Raw genomic sequence first — 22,306 nt, 5'->3', positions numbered from 1 at the left:
ATTATTTTTCTTAGAGGAAAATGTAACTTTGAGATATTGTTCAAAACAAAGATATCATATTCTAAAATTACATCTTTGCAACTGTATATTTTTTGTTCTAAAATAACTCCAGCTGCTCAGGCTGGAGCACAGTGGTGTGAAGACAGCTCACTGCAGTCTCGACCTCCCAGCACCTCCTACCTCAGCCTCCTAGTAGCTTCGACTACAGCATGTGTACCACATCTGGCTAATGTTTTAATTTTTTTGTAGAGATGGGGATCTCCCTTTGTTGTCCAGGCTGATCTCAATCTCCCAGCCTCAAGCAATCTTCTTGCCTTGGCCTCCCAAAGTTCTGGGATTACAGGCATGAGCCACCATGCCTGGTCAGCCACTAACTTTTAATCTCAGAAGTACCCCTCCTCTTTACTCCCATTAGTCACAGAGGAGAGGTACTTTTCAGATTTAAATCTGATTGTGTATATCAGATTGGGGCCTTGGTGATGTGTGTACATAATAAATACAGAAATGTTATAAAGCATGGGAAGAGAAGCCAAATCACCTTTGCACTATATTTTAAAACAACGAGGCAGGAGGATTGCTTGAGCCCAGGAGTTCGAGAGCAGCCTGGGCAATACAGTGAGACCTTAGCTCTACTATTTTTTTTTTTTTTTTTTACAAATTAGCCTAACATGGTGTCAATGCACCTGTAGCCCCAACTACTCAGGAGGCTGAGGCAGGAGGAATGCTTAAGCCCAGAAGTTTGAGGCCACAGTGAGCAGTGAGCTGGGCAACAGGGCAAGTCCCTGTTTCAAAAATCAATCAATCAATCAAAAAATAAAATCACTGGTCTTCAATATTTTCAGATTACGTTCTAGTATGTAAGTAAAGAATTAGAAAAGATTGTTTAAATTGATGTACTTTGAAACTACTTACAAACAAACAGTGTCACGTGCAGACTGATTCTTTCAGGTAAAATCAGGCCTCAAAATAGATACGTGAATATATACATGTAAAAATCTCTTACACATTACTATGGTCTATGTCAGCATATTTTCTATAGCAGATGAATATGTGGTTTTGGATTTGGAGAACGCTGTTAGTTTTGGGGTTCAGAAAGGATACCTTCTTTCGAAGGGCAACAATGGCTCTTTCATTGCACTATATCAAACACTGCCAAAGTGTATATTGTGATTAACGTTATCTTTAAGCCCAGGACTTTTTACCCGTTCTCAAGGTCCAACACAATGGTTACTTTATGTTTAGAACTCTACAAATATTTAACGAAGGAACCGAATACTGAAATTCAGCTATATGAAGAGTACACAGTGAATTTCCGCACAAGAAAATTATCATCAACTAATTCTCTGTAAAGCACACATTTTTGTGTGTCATTAGTGTCTTCCCATCCTGTGACTCTGCCAAGTCATACAGCTTTGGGAATATGCTTCTCACATATAAAAAATTCTGCAAAAATTACTATCAAAAACATATGGTTTTGACCTGGCATCCACATGAGGTTTGTAGAATAAAGGCAGAAATTTTCTTTACTTCTCAGACCATATTTGGGAATGAAAAAAAAGTGAACCTGTGAGAATATTCCCCGTTGTATTCAGCAATAAAGCAGCAGCGGCAGCGGCTTCTTTTTAACACAGAGCACACCTTTTGTTCTGATGTTTCTAATGATGCCCTGCACGGAGCCTGCCTCCAGTTCCTCAGCTATTTGTGCCACTGTTTTCACTCTGATGATGAGCTAGAGAGACACACTTGAAGAGAGACTATCAGAGACTGAGATGAGGAAAATCAATTTCAAAGCCCAAAAGACAGCTGGTGCAGAAGGTCACAGAACACTAACAGTTGCTTTGTGGCTCTGGAATCTTCAGGGGGATTCTATTTAACAACAACAAGACAAGGGTGAAACGGCATTACGTCATCAACTTGTAACGCTATGGAGGAGCTAACACATAAATGGGAAGGATGACTCTATGTTGAGTACAATTCATAGTTGTTCTTATGTCTTTCTTAAGTTGAAAGATTTGTTTCATTGTTGATCTGGGTTCAGAGTAATCTTTTCATGTTAGTGTCTACCTCATATCTAGCTTCTATTTTTAAGCCATTCCATGATGTATACTTCTGTGGGTCATAGTGCAAATTTAAAATTAGTAAAGACATGGACCAACTTTCCTCATCTTTTTTGCCGCACCCATCCCTGCCTTCTAGGTCACTGTTTAGTAACTCTGCCCTCTAAGTCTCTCTACCTGCCAGACTTTGGGTAATTTTTAATTACTCTTCTTTCCTGCTCCCCAACCCCCACCCCTGTAGTCCACCTGTCAGGGGATCCTGCAGTCTTCCCTTTACAGCCTTTCTTTCTTTTTCTTTGTTCTTTTTTGCTGAGTAGAGAAGTTCTGTGTTCTTATCCCTCAACTTCTTTTAATCTGCTTAACAGAGGCAAAAATAACACTTCATTTCAAATTTTCTTTTACCTTCAAATGAAACATCGTGTTTTAAATTCTGGATCTGCGCAGTATACCAAATCACCCCTATCTGTCCAGTCAAAACTTCTGTTTCCTATCTCAGGCCACTTAAAATGGCTTCTTATAATCTGTTTTCCTTTTTTTTTTTTTTTTTAACCCCATCTCTTAGCAGGCATGCTTTGTTGCGTAGTAGCTATTCACTTTTGATTGATTTTTGTCTTTCAAAATAATAACTGTAAAAGTTACCATCAGAAGATGTTTAGTGGCAAGATAATCACATTATCAAGGAAATTTAAATGTGCTTTTCTATATCATATGTAATATTAATGTATCAAAGCTCATTTTAGAAGATGTTAACAAAATTAAGTAAGTAATAATACATAATTAAATTGTAAGCTTATAGGAATCACTAGGAAACAATGTCTTAATACTAGCTTTTTTGTTCAGGGGATTAATATAATCATTTTGTCTCTAATATCAAGAACACTGTTTAATATTTTGGAAATTATAAGGACCCAATTGAAAAGCATCCCTGAAAAATGTGTTGCAGCATTATCCAAAGCAGTTTGAGTCATTTCCTCAATGGGAGATTGGAATACAAAATAAAAATCAAAAAGAAAGTGTGTAACTATTGAATGAAATAAATTCTGATTAACTTCGTAAGTGGTTATCTTCATAGAAAACAGTATGTTTTCTTCAATGTTTTATACAGTGTTAAAAACATTTTTAGAGATTACCAAGCAAAGCAAATAATTACAACAAAGAGAGTGGAGTAGTTAGTGCTCAGTGTCTGGCCCTGAGGCACTGTTGAAACTTTTATTACTGACATACTGACATCTGGAAAAATACTTGTGCTGTAGAGTAACATCTATTATAGCGTAAAGGGAGAAAGGCACTAGTGCCTAGGAAATGTTGACGCTCTCTTCCTCTTCTTATATTCTTTCTTGGGCAAAGACAGTCATTTGCATTAAACTAAATATGACCTGATTAAATGTCTTGATGTACTGATTTCTACTGACATATGTAGGTAAATCAATACAAAGTAATCCAGAATATAAATTGCTTTCTTGAAATTAGATGTTTTGATTTCAAAGACAATGTGTCAATAAGGAAGACTGGCTATGTTTGGCCAAATTTACCACCTTTTCAGTATCCAAAGTTCTCACTTAGGAGCTGAGGAAATTTTAAGGTATAAGTTCCTCTTCCTTCTGGCAAAATATAACTTTATGGATTTAAGAGGCTTATTAAAGGGCTCACAAGATTTTCTCAACATCAAACGACTTTTCCAAAATGACATTTTCAGATCTAAAGCAAATGAATCCCACACTTGTGGATTAAATTTACCTGGAAATACATGAGGGCTAAAATTAACTACTGAGTTCAAAATAGTTTTAGTCACTTGATGACACCAAGACAATGAACTGTTTGCCTAGAGTTCATTTTAAGATAAGATGCTTTTAAAGTACTGTTAAAATATATAACACTTAATTGTTATTGTGTGTTACCTTCCATATTGCCTATTACCACTCATTTAATTACTTGTGGTCTCTAAGTGGGCATTTATTTATTAAAAATCACAGAAAGTAAGTCAGCCCAAAATATCTGTTAGTATGTATTTGAAACAAATAATGTATCTGAAAGATGATATTAACTATTACCTATGCATTTTGAATGTTTAAAACCTGTTTTTATGATAATCTTTAGGATTTTCACTACCAAATTCCGAATTTTAAGTTCTAAAGCCAACTGGATTATCTGTTAAATGTATACTTAGCAACGTGTTCAAAACTAATTAAAAGGCTGAAAAAATAGTTTATTTAAACAATGTGCTTTAGAGAATGATGCAAGGAAGAGGAAATTTCTGGCAGCTATTAAACAGAAAACTACAGAAAGCAAGCCCTTATAGAAAATTACCCATTCTTATTCAAGGTTGGGTTCCTGCTTGTTTTCCTTGCATTCTGGCAACTGATTCTTAATAGACATCCAGAGATATCTAGCACAACTACTCACTCTGCTCAAATGCCTATTTGGAAATAATTATCCTTCAGCCGAGGTTGCTGGCCCTCAGAAGCTCTGTATGATTCCTGAACTAAAAGACTGCAGAGGCTGCTGGGAATTTTCTGAGAGAAGCCCACCCACACGAGCATCTGCAGAAGCTTGCAAAAGGTATTCTGCAGTTACGTATCTTTTACAAGAAAACAGTTCTACTAGACTGATATGGAAGCGCAGGTTTTGGTAGGGCTTGTGAAGTACTGTACTAAACGGTTAGAACACCATGAGCAGAGATGCAAATAAGAGACCACTCCATACATTAAAGCAGTGGGTTTCAAACTTTAGTTTACATCACAGTAACCTGGGGGGCTTTTTAAAACAGTAGGTCTGGAGTGAAACCTCAGCAACTGATGGTGCTGCTCCAGGAACCACACTCTCAGAACCACTGCAGGAAGGTATTAGCCTATTAGTTTCTTAGCTTAAGTTTAACTTCAAGTCTTTCATCAAGATTGTATAATGAATCAGAAAATCAAGACTCCTGCTTAGAAAGTCACTGCTGGTAGCTTACTTCGAGTCGTCAATTTAGAACACATAAATTATACAAGGCTCAGTCCATTGGATCTCAGAGTCAAAGGGCTTAAACATTTTTCATTGCTTTACGTCATCTCACTCTTTTATACTTTCAACATCCCCCCACATTTTTTTTTTAATTCTTCCCTCTCAATTTCACCTGTTAGTTAAGTTTTCCCTAATCAGTTCCCTTATCCTTTCTAATGTCATTGCTACTTCTAAGTATCTACCATGTTTACTGGCCTTTACTTCATCTCCAAATGAGATACCAGCATCTGTTTCCTATTGCGTCATCTTTATGTTCTATAGTACCTACATTTCATTGGCTTTAAAAGCACACATGAGCACCCATCTTAGTTCACAAGTACCTTGGTTAAGGGGTTCTCTTTCCTTTTCTCTTGGAACTCAATACTTGGATTTCTGAGCCACATATAAGTCCAGTTGATAATTTACCTTGGGCATTTACAACTTCCCAAATGTTTCACTGATTTCTTCATAAAGAGAGTACTGTTTCTCTACTAATCTTTCTCGCTGAGGTAGTTTTTATAAATTCTTTTTTCCTCTAAAAACCTTGTTTCAATTTTTACTAAAAAAAGAGCTACTTCTAATCATTCTTTTTACCTACTACCAGAGATTCTTCTGAAAAACTCAATTCTAAATATTTAAATGTAATGTGTAAACATACACACACACACACACACACACACACAAATAATATCCTTTCACTTTACATATCTGCTATTTTCTGAAGAAAAAAAAATATATATATATACACTTTTCTGCGAAACATGCCTTTTCCCTGACTCTTCTTTTTTAAAACTGCTGAGGACAAATTAGTGACAATTAAGATGATGCTCCCAGTGCTGGCTGCAGTAGATGCCCCGCCATACTCTCAACAAAGGCTGCAGCAAGGTGAGCTTCGGATCTATGAAACAACATGAAGAAACTGAAACCTTACTGAGGTTCTGAGGGAGCAAAAAAACCAGTGTAATTGAAAAAATACTCCACATTGAATTCTTATTGTTATAAAGAGAAAGTATTTTCTTTCAATCTTTAGAAGTAAATTTAAAACATTGTTGCTGTTAATTGAAAGTATAATTTGCTGGACCACAAAGACCAAAATGAAAGTTTTTTCCTCCCTGCTTAAAAATGTAGCAGCTTCTTAGTTACTTTGGAACACTACTCTTACGTGTATAAAGTGAGTAAAAAGTATTAGGAGGATTAGTTTTTCAATTAACTTTTTCAGTGACCACTGGCAGTAGCGTTACACTTTACCAAAAAGCTGTAACTAAGAATAAAAATGAGCAAATGGGATCCAAAAAATAAAAAGGCTTCTTTCAAGGCTTGATTAAAAAGATGACACACCTAAGAAATAATAATAAAACATATTAAGTTGGTAATAAACTAAAAGTCATTATTTTTCTTTGTATTTTGAACATTGGATTTCTGCTAATTTTTAAAAAGTATGGTCTAGGAAAGGCACATGAGTGCATGTGTGTGTGTAAATTTTCTAAAAATCGGTGTTTTTTTAAAAATGGATTATATTTTTCTTATATGAAGGTATTAATACCTTTATATAAGAAAATATAGGTAATATATGTTATACATATTATATATTACCTATATTATATTATTAATAAAGGTAATATACAATAATAAAGGTAATAACACCTTTATATTAGATACTTTATATTAAATACTATAAATTTAATGATAAATGTTTTTTTTAGGAAGCAATATACTATGAATACTATGCAATTATAAAAACAAAATATTTTAGATTCCTTTCAAAGTGCCTCTTCTATTATTACCAAAAATTAACTCTGGTATTCATTTTAAAAATAAACACTTTAATTAAGAAAATAAGCAATCAACATTACAACGTTAAACTATGTATTTGGTTGTGAAAACAAAAGAATAAATATGTAACGATTCTAGCTGTGGCACAGTGAGTTAGTAAGACTGATAAACTACCTCTTCATGCTGATAGCATGTTGTGGTCTCAAATCTATTACACTTTTGAATTGATGTGCTATTATCTTTGGAAAACTTTCACACGAGGAGGTGATCCCTACAAGACAAATGTCTTAAATTCAAAGCTTATAAGCAAGATACATTTCACTGCTGCTACCTGAATTAATATGAGCTATTAGCAATTGCACAAAATATGCTTTCAGACAAAAACTGGTTTTACTATTTGACAAAAATGTGCAATATGAATATATTAGTAATTACACATTTTAGTAATTACCTTTGTATCCATTATAATTATAACAAATATGACAACATGTTCATGGTAAGCATAGCATTATGTGTGTTAACCAAGCTATGAAAATTGGAAGCTAAAATTCTAGAGTGTTAAGAAGATTGGGAGAAATATATTTTTGTGAGTTCTTTCACACTTACTCTCATAGTCTTATCTATCTTACTATCTTTCACACTTACTCTCATAGTCTTAAGTAAATGGGGCAGTTACATAAAATTTAAGTATAACCACAGCTATATAAAATGTACAGGGCTACAATATGAAGCAAAATATTTCTATTATGATTTATTTTAACCTTAGACATGTCTACAACCAAGTACTAAATCATGTTACAGGTTTTGTTTGGGAATGTTAAGAACTGAACAACAGGACTAAATATACAAAAAAATTTTTTAGCCATTATTAAGACTAAAATAGCTTAACAGTCTTTATGTTTTGGTTATTTTAATGAAATATCCATAGCATCAAGTGTATGAATCTGTATTATATTCTTACATGTTTTAATATATCAATTATACCTATTGTTGGCAGTTATTAGATACCAAATACATTAAAATTAGGATGGAAATGAAAAAGACCATGTTAAAATTCCTATGTGCTATTTGGATAAGACTTCAGCTATTTAATTATTAATTCAATTAATTATTGATGGCCATCTACACTTAAAATTTTTCCCTAAAGTTCTTTCTATAAATATGAGAAACGAAGTATAAGCTAGATAAGAGAAGAATTTTGGGTGCAGATGTCAGTTTATGAAGAATAATTCAGGTATAGATTTAAGTTTACGAAGAATAAAAGAATTTCCAGTGGTAAGAGTTGTTAAAGGCATTCTAGTAAGTCAGTAATCTGATGTGTATGTGACAGTGAACAAGAAACGGATGACAAAACAAAACAAGACAGAAAACTATCAGTTCAGAGAGAGAAAGGGCTTGAAATTTTTTACATCTATTTACCATGTGCCAAGAAAATATTATCAAACTTTAACTTCACAAAATTTCCACAGCATGTGTGTGTGTGTGTGTGTGTGTGTGTGTGTGTATGTGTCTGCATGTGTGTATTATAAAATCTGCTTTTGAAGAAGAGGAAACTGAGACTTACTGAATTTGTCAAAGGTGAGAAGGGGCAGGCAAAGCCAGGTCTTTCTGGCCCCCAAATTTATGTAGTCTATATATCAGGTATGCATCTTAATTCATATGCAAAACAAATTAGTGAGATAAGAAGGTATTCAAAGTTCTATTTAATTACATATCAAACTTACATTTATCTCCTGTCTAAAAATAAGAAAGATATTCAGCTTTTATAATATTTTATGCATAGAAGATAGCGAAACCCACGCTACTCTGTCTGTTGGAAGGGTCTCTAATGCCTGAGGATCTTGAGAGAAGAGGAGTTGACAGGGATGCTGCCACCTTTTACTTTCTGCTAAAACTCGTGTGTGTTTAAGTAAATACAATATTCTGTACAATGTTTTGGGATGCGTTGTGGTGTGATCTCGATCTTTTTTTTTTTTGAGACCAAGTCTCACTCTGTTGCCCAGGCTGGAGTGTAGTGGGGTGATCTTGGCTCACTGCAACCTCTGCTGCCCAGGTTCAAGTGATTCCCCTGTCTCAGCCTCCTGAGTAGCTGGGATTACAGGTGTCTGCCACCACGCCTGGCTACCTTTTTGTATTTTTTGTAGAGATGGGGTTTCAATGTGTTGGCCAGGCTGGTCTCGAACTCCTGACCTCAGGTCATCTGCCCACCTTGGCCTCCCAAAATGCTGGGAATACAGGCATGAGCCACTGTGCCCGGTCTGAGAATCTTTTTTAACCACATAAAGGTTAACAAGATATCTCACAGCAAAGTACCCAAAGCGTATAAACCTTAAAAATAAATTAAATATACAAAAAAGGAGAAGAGTTCAATTTTGCTGACCTGTCTATGATGACAAGTGGCTATCAGAAGTGTCTTACCAAGAATGTATTTTTGAAACAAATTAATAATCTGTCCCTTCAAGTTGAGGAAGTATTGAAGAATGATAAAGACAGTACAGCTTCTCTAAAGAAATTCTTAGTTCTGCGAGAATAGTTTTAAAATTTCCATTTGGAAATAGTCCCATAAATATATGACTTTGCTGTAAAATAAATGTATACCATGTATAGCAATGTTTTATTTTCTAAACTGCTTAAAAGTCTGTTAACTCATATTTTACTGGGTTTTGTCTTATTTACTTAAAATGTGAAAATGTAATATTGATTGATTAGTTTGCCAGACGATCAGAATAGACATCAGAGAAATTAGCCAAATTTCAACACAAATGTTTATATAATTGTTAGGACTGAAAAGTATTTATAGTATGATTAATATTTAATAAATAAAGTTCACATATTTAACAACTGTAAATTTATATGTAATAATTAAATACATTAAATGTACAATAATTAATAAGTGGAAATAAAATAAAATTCTGTAAAATTGTTTATTTTAGTTCATCCTTTTAATTTTTAATCTGTGTATCATAAGCGCACAAGATTAGTACATTGCTAATGTGCCTAATTTAAAATTCAATAAATGCACATATTTGGGGGTTGAGGTTTTGTTTTTCTCCTGTCAGATGCAATAAAGAAAATTTTGAAAAAAGGTAATGAACTTACATTTGGAGACCTATCATCTAGTTGAGTAGTGTCACTAACTAGTCATATGACCTCAATTACTGTATCTCAATGGGCCTTGAAGATAAGGTGAGATGTGATGGCTCACACCTGTAATCACAACAATTTGGGAGGCTGAAGTGAGAAGATCACATGAGCCCAGGAGTTTGAAATCAGCCTGTTCAACATAATGAGAGACCCTGTCTCTACAAAAAAAATAAAAAATTAGCTGGGCATAGTGGCATGTGCCTATGGTCTCAGCTACTTGGGAGGCTAAGGTGGGAGGATTGCTTGAACCCAGGAGGTCAAGGCTGTAGTGAGCTGTGGTCATACACTGCATTCCAGCCTGAAAAACAGAGTAACACCCTACCTGAAAAACAAAAACAAAAAACAAAAAAACAAAAAGTAAGATTAGTTGGGCATGGTAGTACATACCTATAATCTCAGCTCTTTGGGAGAAAAAAATAGAGGTTCTCACTTTGTTGCCCAGGCTGGAGGACAGTGGTGCAATCATAGCTCACTGCAGCCTGGAACTCCTGGGCTCAAGTGATCCTCCTGCCTCAGCCTCCCAAATAGGTGGGGCTATAGGCACATGTTACCAAACCTGGCTAAGTTTTCTCTCTTGTTCCAAAGGGGGGTCTTGCTATGTTGCCCAGGGTGACCTTGAACTCCTGGCCTTAAGTGATCCTCCTGCCTCAGCCTCCCAAAGTGCTGGGATTACAGGCATGGGCTACCACACGTAGTCAGATTAGAAAATCTTTAAGATTTTCAAATTTGTTCTGGAACACAGTCTATCTTTCTCAAAAGTAGGCATAACATCTACAGGTCCTTTGTAACACACTTGAGTTTTTCATATTGGTACACTGTAAGACTAACAAGTATCTCCTGAATAAATGAATGACTGCATTCAGCATTTATTTTATGAATTATTACTAACTCACCACTATCTCAGATAATTTCTTTCCAGTATTATCACTGTTACATATTGTCACAGTTATTTTTTTCTAAAACAAATTTTCCTTTTAAAAATTTACTTCCTAGTTTATCTCTGTTAGGAAGTCAATTAAATTGAGGATTTAGTGATGATTCTATCAAAAAATCTGCAAAGGTAAAAAGCTACCTAATTGTCACAAAAATTAATTAACATGTTAAGTTCTTGGTAGCTGTCATTGCCTTTCATCAAGTCTATTTCCTTGGTAGATGTCATTTACTTTTGTCGTTATGAAATGAATTATTTTTCCTTTAAACATGTAGCATAAGAAAGGAATAAAAAGTGAAGGAACTGAAGCATTAGGTACTTTACATGACATTTTAATGTATCCTTATAAAGTCTTTGTGAAGCATTATAATCCCATTTTATGGAAACACAAGATAAGAATGTGTAATCACCCTGCCCAAGGTTACACAGCTAGAAGGATGTTGAGATTTTAATCCAGATCCGCCTGTCCCCAAACCTGCGCTTCTTCCCATACACCATGACCGGAAGGTAGCAATATTATATTACTGTGAGATGTAACTGGAACAATTTCTGGTAGCAGTATTTCAAGTGGTTCAGAATATGAGGTGAGATGCTAAGAAAGCATAAGGAAGGTTACAGCAGAATCAGAGGGGTTATCAAATAGAATCTATTAAGATTAGTGGGTTAATTGCATGTCCAAGAATTTACTCTTATTGTATAAGAAGAAAGGGTTCTGAGACTGGTGTAATAGAAAACAGACTTTATTTGAGGTTTGAAATTAGTAGAGAAAAAAGAATAGGCAAAAGCCTGTCAAGGAAAGAATAAAGAAATGCAGAAAAAGATATGCAATTATCTTTGACAGGGTGTATATTAATTGGTGATGAAACCAGAGAATGAAATTCCAGAGGAAAACACAGTTTTAAAATTAAGGCTGAGCGTGGTGGCTCATACCGGTAATACTAGCACTTTGGGAGGCCGAGATGGGCAGACTGTACAGCAGACCAGTCTCTACAAAAATTTTTTAAAAACTAAAAAAAAATTACCCTGTGCACGTTTCCTTTGTGGAGTCGGCCTCCCAGCAGGCTCCTCTGCAAATGGCTCCCGGTCTAGCATCTCAGGCCCCATCCCAAGAGTTGCCACCGAGGTCCCACCAGCCTGTAAACAAGAACACAGGCCATCCCCTCCAGTCCCTCCAGCCTCTTCCTTGGGGCCACCCATGGCTACTCCCTGCGCCACTGGGTTCCACTTCCAGCAGCAGCTCCTGTAGCAGCACCCAGTGCCGTAGGGAAGCCACCCCTGAGCCCCTCGCTGACCTGGGTCACTGGTGAGTGAGCTTCTTTTATGACCACAGTATTTTTATGGTCCACAGAGCACCCAGGGCCTCCTAGGTCCCCTGCAGCAGGACCGCCTGTGGCCTGGCTTGGGATGTCCCAGGAGGCAGTCTGATGGCCTGTCCAGCAAAGCCAATGTTGGGCCCCAGCCCTGACCTGAGCAGCCATGCCCAGGCTAGGGCCTGCAGAGGCGCTAGGGGGCCAGAGACCCTCCCTCAGACCCTGTACACCAGGGGGCCACAGCAAGCGGTCAAGCAGGGTGCTCTTTTACATCAACACGGCCAACACCAAAAAGGAGGCAGCCTTCCTCACTGTCCCAGGGCACGCAAGCTCTCCTGACACCTGCAACTTTTCACCTTGCACCACTTGGAAAATAAACTCCAAGCAGTCAGTAGACAAATAAATAAATAATTAAAAAATTAAGAAATTATCTGAGTGCTGCGCCACGCCTGTAGTCCATGCTACTGAGGAGGCTGAGGCAGAAGGATGGCTTAAACCTGGGATGGCAGGTCAAGACTGCTGGGAGCCCTGATTGCACCAACGCACTCCAGCCTGGGTGACAGAGCAAGGCCCTGTCTCACAAAAATATCAATCAATAAATAAAATCTTTTAAAAAATTGAATACAAATTGATTCCAGGAAAAAATAAAATCAGGTAGCAACAATGTCAAGTACATATAAAACATGTATGCATACATTATGTACAAATACATACACACACACCAAGTAAAGTGGACTGAAGGTACTTTCACAGACAATACTAGTGAACGGTCAGAGGATTTTTAAAAAGCCTCACAACACTGTTGCTGAAGAGGAAGAGTAATGCTTGAGAATGATAGGTCATTTTCAGATGAAGAGAATGGCTAAATCACAATCACCGACCAGGACCAGAGTAAAGGCACAGATTATCTTTTACACTGTTCGTGTTCAAAAAAATGTGACTCGAAACGTGTTAGAAGTAATTAAGAATTCCTTTCCATAGGTTGCATGAAAATTAACATGATCATGTGTGAATATTTTATATAGATTATGGCTATCCAAAACCAAACATTATCAGAATATGTACTATTTGCAATTTATTGAAATTATGCTTTCAGTATCACTTAAGGCCTATAGCAAATGATTAATGCATACTTTCTTAGTGTCTTAATTGCTATTAAAAAGAAACTGGCTCACTCCAATCAAACAAAATAACACTCCCACTCTATTGTACAGTACCTTTATCATGCACAAAAGATTCTAAAGCATTCAATACCTTAAATAAAACTAGGGTCTCACTTCTGAGTGATGTGGAGACAAGGCATCTATCAAGGCTTTTATTGATTCACTCCAAACATTTATTACTTCAGTTAATTAAATGTTTCAAGGATATGAATAGTTGTCTTTCATTATTATTTGAAGATTCTTTTTTTTCTTCTCAAGAACAAAATTAACAGACTTGGGGTTCCTACCTACAAAAATCCACCTACTTTTTGTTAAGTGACAGGAATAGTGAGAAAACCATGAGATTTTAATCTAATAAAATTAACCATGGTTTCATTCTATGTTTAGCCTACCTAACACATACAGATAAATTAGACAAAAATAACCTGGTTAGGACAAATGCCTTCCTTATTGTTTGGAGAGATGAGAGCTACTTTATGACGAAAGGTATTAACTAATAAGGGGCCCTTCACAATTGTTGCTTTACTATTTGGTCATTATTTTAAAAACGCTGATGGAGCCACCATCATGTTCCAGGTGCTCTGTTTACATGATTTCATTTCACATTCACTAATTATTTTGAGTAGATATTATTATTGCATTGGAAATTGACCTCACATTTAACTATGCACAGATGATTACACAGATAGTGAAAATGGTAAATGCAGGATTAAAAACCAGGTCTCCAAAGCATATGCTTTTCTCAGAATGCTAAACTGTGATTTGTATCCCTACTATATCCGCTAGGTTTTAATTAGAATATATATCAATACTAACTCCTGAGAATGACCTTCATTTTAGAGCTACTGTTGATCTAGAGCCTTCTTTTGCATTTTAATTATTGGCATGATGCCCACTAAACAATCAAGTTGAGGCTATAGCATTATAAGTGGTTAATAATCTCACATTTTAAAAAATCATGCTTTTACTCTCACTTATCTTAATAACCATCTTTAAATCTTTATCTCAAACTTTCTTAGAATGAAGCCTCTACTTCAGTCTAAGAGAACAGTTTCAGAAACCCAAACTGTAATGCTGTTGGAGACACAGGAATGTTCATTCTTTGAGTAAATTCAAGATCACATTTCACATTTGTTTTACATTTTACCGAATACAGATTCGCCTTCGAACTTCTTAAATAAAATTTCATTCAATACGCTGTCTTCAATATATCCTACCTCTTTTTTTTTTTTTTTCTCTAGACAGAATCTCACTCTGTTGTCCAGGCTGGAGTGCAGCCGCGCCATCTTGGCTCACTGCAACCTCTGCCTCCCAAGTTCAAGCAATTCTCTCGCCTCAGCCTCCCAGGTAGCTGGGATTACAGGCACCTACCACCCTGCCCAGCGAATTTTTGTATTTTTAGTAGAGACGGAGTTTCACCATGTTGGCCAGGCTGGTCTCGAACTCCTGACCTCAGGTGATCCGTCTGCCTTGGCCTCTCAAAGTGCTGGGATTATAGGCGTGAGCCACTGCACCTGGCCTGCTACCTCTTGTTCTCTTGATATTGTGAGAAGAAAATTAAGACAAATATTTTATGTATTATTTTGGAGGCCAACAGAAGCTTTTTCTGTGAAGGGGTCAATAAAAGTTTAAGTATTTACTATAAGTTAGCAATAGAAACTACTAGAAAAGTTCAAGTCTGGAGCCATTCCTGCATTCTACCTGCCTTTCTCATTTGATTTCTTATTCTTTTCTAAGACATAAGAGAATGTGGACTTAAAATTAACTTTACTTGGCTGGGCACAGTGGCTCACACCTGTAATCCCAGCACTTTGGGAGGCTGAGGTGGGCAGATCATGAGGTCAAGAGATTGAGACCATTCTGGTCAACATGGTTGAAACCCCATCTCTACTAAAAATACAAAAAATTAGCTGGATGTGATGGCATGTGCCAGTAGTCTCAGCTACTGGGAAGGCTGAGGCAAGATAATTGCTTGAACCTGGGAGATGGAGGTCACAGTGAGACAAGATCACGCCACTGCACTGCAGCCTGGCGACACAGCGAGAATCCATCTCAAAAACAAAAAACAAAACCAAACCAAAAAAAAAGAAATCTAAAAAAAATTGATTTTACTCTTGGAAAGAAACTTAGTATGGTAATCATACGTCCCTCTTTGCCTGGGATGGCATTAGTTTGTACTGCAGTTCCAGGGTACCTGCTGACATTGCCCCTTCTCTGCAAGTGTCCTGGCTTTAATAATGAACTACATGGTCACCACAGGGCTTAGGCACTGAGTTATGCTTACAACAGCTTCCTCAATTCTCCTCCTCTCTCTGAGACAAAGGTTCTTTTAGCCAGGACTTGAAAAACGCCTTAAATATTAACAGCACACAGCAAATCCTGGTACACTGTACTCTGTCTTCATGTTTCTTCCTGTTCTCACAATGAACAATATCCCTTCCTAGTCCTTTTAAGAAATACTGTTAAGTTATAAAAGGTGCCAAATTTTAAGAGACTTAGAATCTAAGTGATTTTTTACTATTCACTAGTGTAGAATTTCAGTTGACTTTACTGTTTTTTTTTTTGAATAAATGATGATGGTGAAACTTAAGAATTTCCTAGCTTGGGCCAGGTCCAATTTTGAAAGTTTTGTTCATAACCTTAGGTTCTTCATATTTAGACCTCTTTTCCACATTCAGGAATACTCGCTTTCCCCACAGGCACCCTTGTGTCTCCCCAAGCTATCTTTCACAAAAGCATATGGCATCAGCAACAGTCAGTCAACTTAAGTCACTGGGCTACCTTCCCAGGCATATTTTACTTGAAGCTGTATTTTTAATTATGGAGGATTCCGCTACCTACTACCTCACTAATACTAGTAGTTATCAGTAAGTAGTAGGTAGAGGTACAATTCTTCAGCTGGGAAATGTTTCCTCTGCTGCAGAAAAGCTACCACACATAGGATGCAGCACAAGTCAGCAAGGCTGACTCAGACCCGCTGTTTGTACGACTGTTTTCACTTTCCCTACAACCATTTTTAAGAAGACAAAAAGGGAAAAAAGTATAATATCTTAGTTGAGTAAACAGTAGTTCTGTTTGGGTATTCTTTTTTTTTTAAACTATGTTAACAACTGATCTCACATTAATGCAGCTCAAGACATCTCAATATTGAAATTAAAAATTCACTAATAAAGAGGCAATTTAATATGCAATTTCATACATTAATAATTAGCAAGGCATTACTGAACTAGAAGGTAAAAAGCTATGGGAACATAACTAATGAACTATCAATGCCAAAGTAGGCTTCATAATAAAACAAGACTTTAATAAATCTTTTATTAAATGGCTACAAATGAACCGTTTTGTTAACATCTAATAGGTAACTATGAAGCTACTTTATGTATATAAATGAGGAACATGCAGGCAATTAACGTTACAGTTGTTGACGGACAGAGGTTCTCAATGAGCATTACTGTACTATACCTTTAAGTTGCTGCACTGGGCCAATTCTAAGCTTTTCCTCAGCTGCTCTGTATTCTTGTAGCAGCTATTATTACAGACTGAAGCAGCTGAAGTATAAAATAAACAAACGGCGAGCTATAGGCTCTCCAGTGCCCTAAAAGTGAATGATCCAAAGTAGAACAAATAGTGAGCTCAAAGAAAGGGAATTTTCAGGAAAATCGTTAGCAAGTACTTGGTATTATACATAGGGGCTGATTGTTAATAGGAAATAATGAAATAATAAGGAGATGCTTATGAACTGCAAATGCTTTTTGGATCTCAATGTGACTCTAGGAGACCTGAAAGTCACTCGCGATTACAGACCTGAACTACTCTATTTACTGAGTAGAAATGTACAGTACACAATAATATTGATTGTCTCCAGCAGGAGCAAATGTTAAATTCATTAGAGTATGGAAATAAACATTTTTATGGAAGCCTGGTGAAAAAAATGCTTTTGAGTAATCAAAATGAAAGCTATACTGAAATATATAGGACAAGGTAGAAAATCCTTTTATGCCTTTTCCAGCAATTTCACATCAACTGTAAGTCTACAAATCACTGAGATTGTCAAGTGTTATTACATGCCATTTTGTAACCAATTACTATCAACTTGTGCTGAAAAGAGAAAAGGGGGGAAATTAGGAGAAAAATACATAGATTCTTATTTGTACATAACTGAATTTTATACTTCACAGCTTATAACCTTTAAGTAGCAGTGTCAGAAAAAGTGAGAATTAGCAAAATCAGTTATCTATTTCAATTGAAATAATTGCCAAAGATGAAACAATACACTAGATTAAAATATAGTTAAAGGCAGACGCAAGTCTGGATAAAGTTGTTAATATAGCTGAAACTGAGTCTGAGAAGCATACTCAATAGGGAACCTTAACTAAAAAAGGAAAAATCAATGATAAATAAGACTGGTTCTTCACCTCCAGAGTTCCAACCAAGTGAGACTATTAAAGAAACCACAGTAGTACTATGTGAGTACAGTGTGAGATTTTCACATCACTGCTTAGGATGACTCACTGAGTACTGCAAGTTGAAATATCATTTCTTTTGATTAGCAACACTGTAAGATGTGAACTTTGGATAACGAGAAAACAACAAAACTATACTGCAGATTAAAATTTGTTAGCATAATTGCAATTTTTTTAGAGTAATTATTCTGTATATTTATCAGTGAGACCTCATCAGCTGGATGACTTCCTCCCCATGTTAATCCACAGAACTACATAATATCAATTCCATTAATGATTCATTAATGGCATTACTTTGAAATGGAAGAAAATCTCAGTAACTACTCACCCTGGGAGTGATTTCTAATATGACCTGAATATGGAGAAATCAGCTACAATTTCACATATGGCTACAGTGGATTTTCTTCTAACCAACTACTTTCTTTCTTTAAAGTCTCATCAATCAAAATTTCCAGTGCATTAAGACGAATAACAAGAACACATCTTAACTGTTCTCAAAATTATTCCAAATTCACTGTAAGACATGGTTTCATGGAATGCTAACTCTCCTACTGACAGTTTTTGAGGCTTTTGTGTTTTATAACATCACTAAAATTAAACACGTTTCTGAGGATTTAACTTGACATATTTCACAAATATTTGTCAAGACAATTATTGTCAACTACAATGCAATTATCCATATTCAATTTGATGACTCAACTGGAAAATTACTTTTTTCCTAATAAAATTTTTCCAAATGACAATAGTGAATCAGTGTTGATTAGTTGTTCAGTGTGTGCTAATTAATTACACTGGGTAAATTTAGCTCTGTGCCAATAACCTCAGGGAAAAAAAAAATCCGAATACATGACTCTGTGTCTTAAGTGAAGAGAAATCAGCTGTTTGCCTATGTTTCCTGTTCTTTCTCTTCCTAATTTCTCCCAGAAGAATGTTCAATAATGCAAAAGAAACAATAAAACTCAACTACTTGTGGCTGATTATGGATAAAAAGATAAGAGTTCTTTAGAACCTTGTTCTTAGGTCAAGAGTAAAAGAAAAGACAGGAAGACTTTTATTGTTGACAGCCAACTGTGTGGACCTCCTGTTAGCTCATCCTCAAGGCAGAATGGGTTGAGATCATACACCAAATGGTGAGAAACAGCAATTTATTCATCGTGAGACAGTTTCTTCACCTAGAAGGTAATTTATTTCCTAATGTTAACCATAAGCTCTAGGGCAGGGCATTTTGGGGGACAGTCTCTCAAGGGGTCCAGAACTCTGTTATTTTCTGGCTTTTCTACGGTGATAACTCCTTTTATGTGAGCCTAATGGAAACCTTAGGGTAAAGAAGAAATAAAGGGTAAGAGGAATGTTGGGGGAACCTCGCTGCAAAGCTGCTGTCAGAAGACCAATAAGGTAAGACACCGCCCTGGGTTGTGCAATACATAATTACAAAGGAGACAGTGACTGTTAAGGTTCTGTCCAAAGAAAGACGGCAGAATTTTATATGCCAGATCCTGAATAATGAAATGGATTAGGTCAAAACAGCTTTTGCTAATCTACACTTTCGTATGAGCAGATTACCACCTGTCAGCCAGCCTTTGCAAGAAGTCATAACTTTGAACCTCACTGAAACACTGCTATGTGTACAGAGATGGACCATTAAACTGCTGACGCCTATGGAAGACTAAGAAGCCCATGGGCCATCATCTCTGAATGAGGGCAAAATTGTTTTGTATAGTTACAGACTGATAATTGTACGATTACAGTCAGAGGATAGGAGTTTCAGGGATGGAGATTTCAGTTCATTGAAAGGAAAAATTTCCTAGCAGAACTGTGTAGGGATGAATGGATTGTCTTAGGAAATAATCCTGCAAGGAACTTTAGAGAGTAGGTCCTGTCTCCTTTGTCCTGCAAGAAACTACAATATCCTTAACAAATTGTCATTTGATTTGTGCTTAAGTGTTACACCTGGGGCTCAGCTATGATTACCTGATGTAATGAACAAAGTATAGTCTGAGAAAGTACAGAACTCTAGAACCAAGAAGATGCTAGACATTCCACTGAATCAAGCTACATGCAACTGAGAATAACATGTTACATCTCTGTCCTTTTCTCCACATGCCTGATGATAATTTGAAGATAAGAAAAAATAAAAACAGTGGTAAGGAAGAGTTTCACTGAAGTAATTTATTCTTATCTCTTGTAGGGAACAAAATATGTAGAAAGAATGGCCATGTTCACTGACACAGGAACTAAAAAAATCACAACAATCTGGAACTGCTTCTTAGAGAAGCAAAAAAAAAACAAAAACAAAAAAAAAACAAAAAAACCCCATAAAAACAACAACAACACAAATCCCAAAATACCACACCAGAATATACAAGCATAGTAAATTCCTCTTGGTGAGAAAAGGGTTGGGCTAGCTTATTTTTAAATTTTAGATGTTACCTGCTTTCCAGTGGTACATTACTGCCAAGGACCCAGCTGTCCTGCAGCTGGACGGACTCGGGTGTGGTTTGCAGCTCGGCGGGCAAAGCAGCCGGCGGGGCCGGACTCTGGTTCCTTCTATTGGTCAGGGAGTTTCTGTTGAGAGAAGTGATGGATGGATGATGCTGTGCGGAGTGCTGCTTATGGGAAGGCGGCAAGGGCTGCAGGGTAGACTGGCCTTGATTGTTTGCAGGTTGCTCTGAAAAAAAAAGAAAGAAAAGAAAATGCATTACATACATGTATGTATCTATGTATATACACCCTACCAATTTCTCGGGGATCCACTGCAAATGAATTAGAATTAAAAACGGCACATAAATCCATAACCTAATAAATTTGCATATTATTCTATTAAGCGGGTGTTCAGTGACATTCTCTAAGAGCAAGTTTACCCTTGATACACAAAGTTCTAATTAATATACAACAGATGGCAAAATTGCTTTTGGTTTTAATTTGTTTCAGATTTTTTTTCATCTGGTTTTATTAACACCTACAGAAAACAGCATCTGACAGCTCCCCTAATGTGCCTTTAGATTTCAGCCTTTTTTTTTTTTTTAACAAACCAACCCTGAAATTAATGGGTAATTTCAGTAGAACACAAAGGTTTTTGAAATGCATATAATCCCTATAATTATTTAATGGAGTTTTTTTTAAGCTTTATTTAACTGCAATAAATTATTACAAGCTACTTGCTAAACAGCAGTAGACTACTCTAGTTTAGTGCATTTCAAATAAGGCAGATCTGCACTATGATCTACTAATAGACGCTAAGTATTCTTTAGCAGAAGGTCACTCTGTGAAGCAGATGTTGTTTCATGGGTACTTAACAGACTGAATCACATCTGATTACAACGTCAGAAGACTCATATACTTAATGACCGTCACATCCATTAGAACACACACAGAACAGATTTTCCAATTTCACAGTATGCAGTATAACTACATTCTGAAGTAAGTCATAGGTGACCAGATAGACTCATGCCACTATGTCAGTGGTACAAATATTTTTGTTTTAAACAAGAATCATAAAGAGTCTGGCAATTTCAAAACATAAACACTATGCTGTGTCGTAAGTGCTAAAAAATTCCGTGAAGCTAGTAAGTCATAAGTCAAAATTCACAAATTAATGTAACATCTGAGACCTACTATTCCATCTCATTACTTAGTTCTGGAAATGCTAGAATTTACAAAGACTACATTTTGCCAAACAGATAGATGACTCCTGAATTTAATGCTGAACTGATTATGGTTCCACACATATGTCAATTTTTGACTAAATGAAGTTCAAAATGCAATATATTTTTAAAGTGATGTATTAAATCATGCTATTAATATAAATGCATGTATTAAAAGAGAATAAGAAACACAAGGACTACCTTTCATTTACAATGTGAACTCCAGCAGTGATTGTTAAGCCAAATAACACAGTTTAACATTGTAACTCAAGCTGCATGAAACAAATACATAATATGTAATTGTTTTAATATATATTATCAAACTTCTTTACAGTGTACAATGATAAAAATAACTCCTCTTATAGCATATAACATCAGTAATATTACATGTTTCTAATGGTCCCTAACATTCCATATCATATGATTTTAAAATGAATAACTTCTCACTCTTGTAATGAGAGACAGAGATAATACCTAAATATATGAAAATACTGCTACTTCCTTGGAGTTTCTGATATGAGGGAACTTCAAGAACAGAAACTCTCCATTCTTTAAAAAAGCCTCTATTCTTCAATAGAAAGAGCCTCTATTCTTGAAATTTCCCATGCCAGAAACTGCAGAAATCCTTCTTGGTTTATTGCTTTCATGTTCACGAAACATTATAATTGTCTAAATCTCAGACCGAAATATGCTTTTGAGGGAAAGGCACATACAATTGTCAGTGTGTTAGAAAAAAAGAAACTAACAGTTTAAAATTCATAAAAGATTTATTATTCATGTTTCGTATAATTAAGTTGTCTTCCTTAGCATCAGGGTATATGCATAGAATCTCTATGGAT

At 36.0% G+C, this 22,306-nt stretch overlaps 1 protein-coding gene across 19 annotated transcripts in view; it reads right to left on the bottom strand.

Moving 5' to 3' along the window:
• The window catches only part of TENM3 (teneurin transmembrane protein 3), a 2,726,163-nt gene that overhangs the window by 181,761 nt on the left and 2,522,096 nt on the right, over nucleotides 1-22,306 (bottom strand). For all 19 annotated transcript variants that reach the window (XM_074396661.1, XM_074396660.1, XM_074396665.1 and 16 more), the window contains one exon: nucleotides 20,254-20,491. In XM_074396661.1, coding sequence (XP_074252762.1) covers nucleotides 20,254-20,491 — 238 coding nt within the window. The remainder of the gene's footprint in view (nucleotides 1-20,253; nucleotides 20,492-22,306) is intronic.

This window comes from Saimiri boliviensis, chromosome 3 (assembly GCF_048565385.1).
Source record: "Saimiri boliviensis isolate mSaiBol1 chromosome 3, mSaiBol1.pri, whole genome shotgun sequence".
NCBI lineage: Eukaryota > Metazoa > Chordata > Mammalia > Primates > Cebidae > Saimiri > Saimiri boliviensis.
The sequence above is the reverse complement of the archived record's forward strand: the minus strand, read 5'-3'. Positions and strand labels throughout refer to the sequence as shown.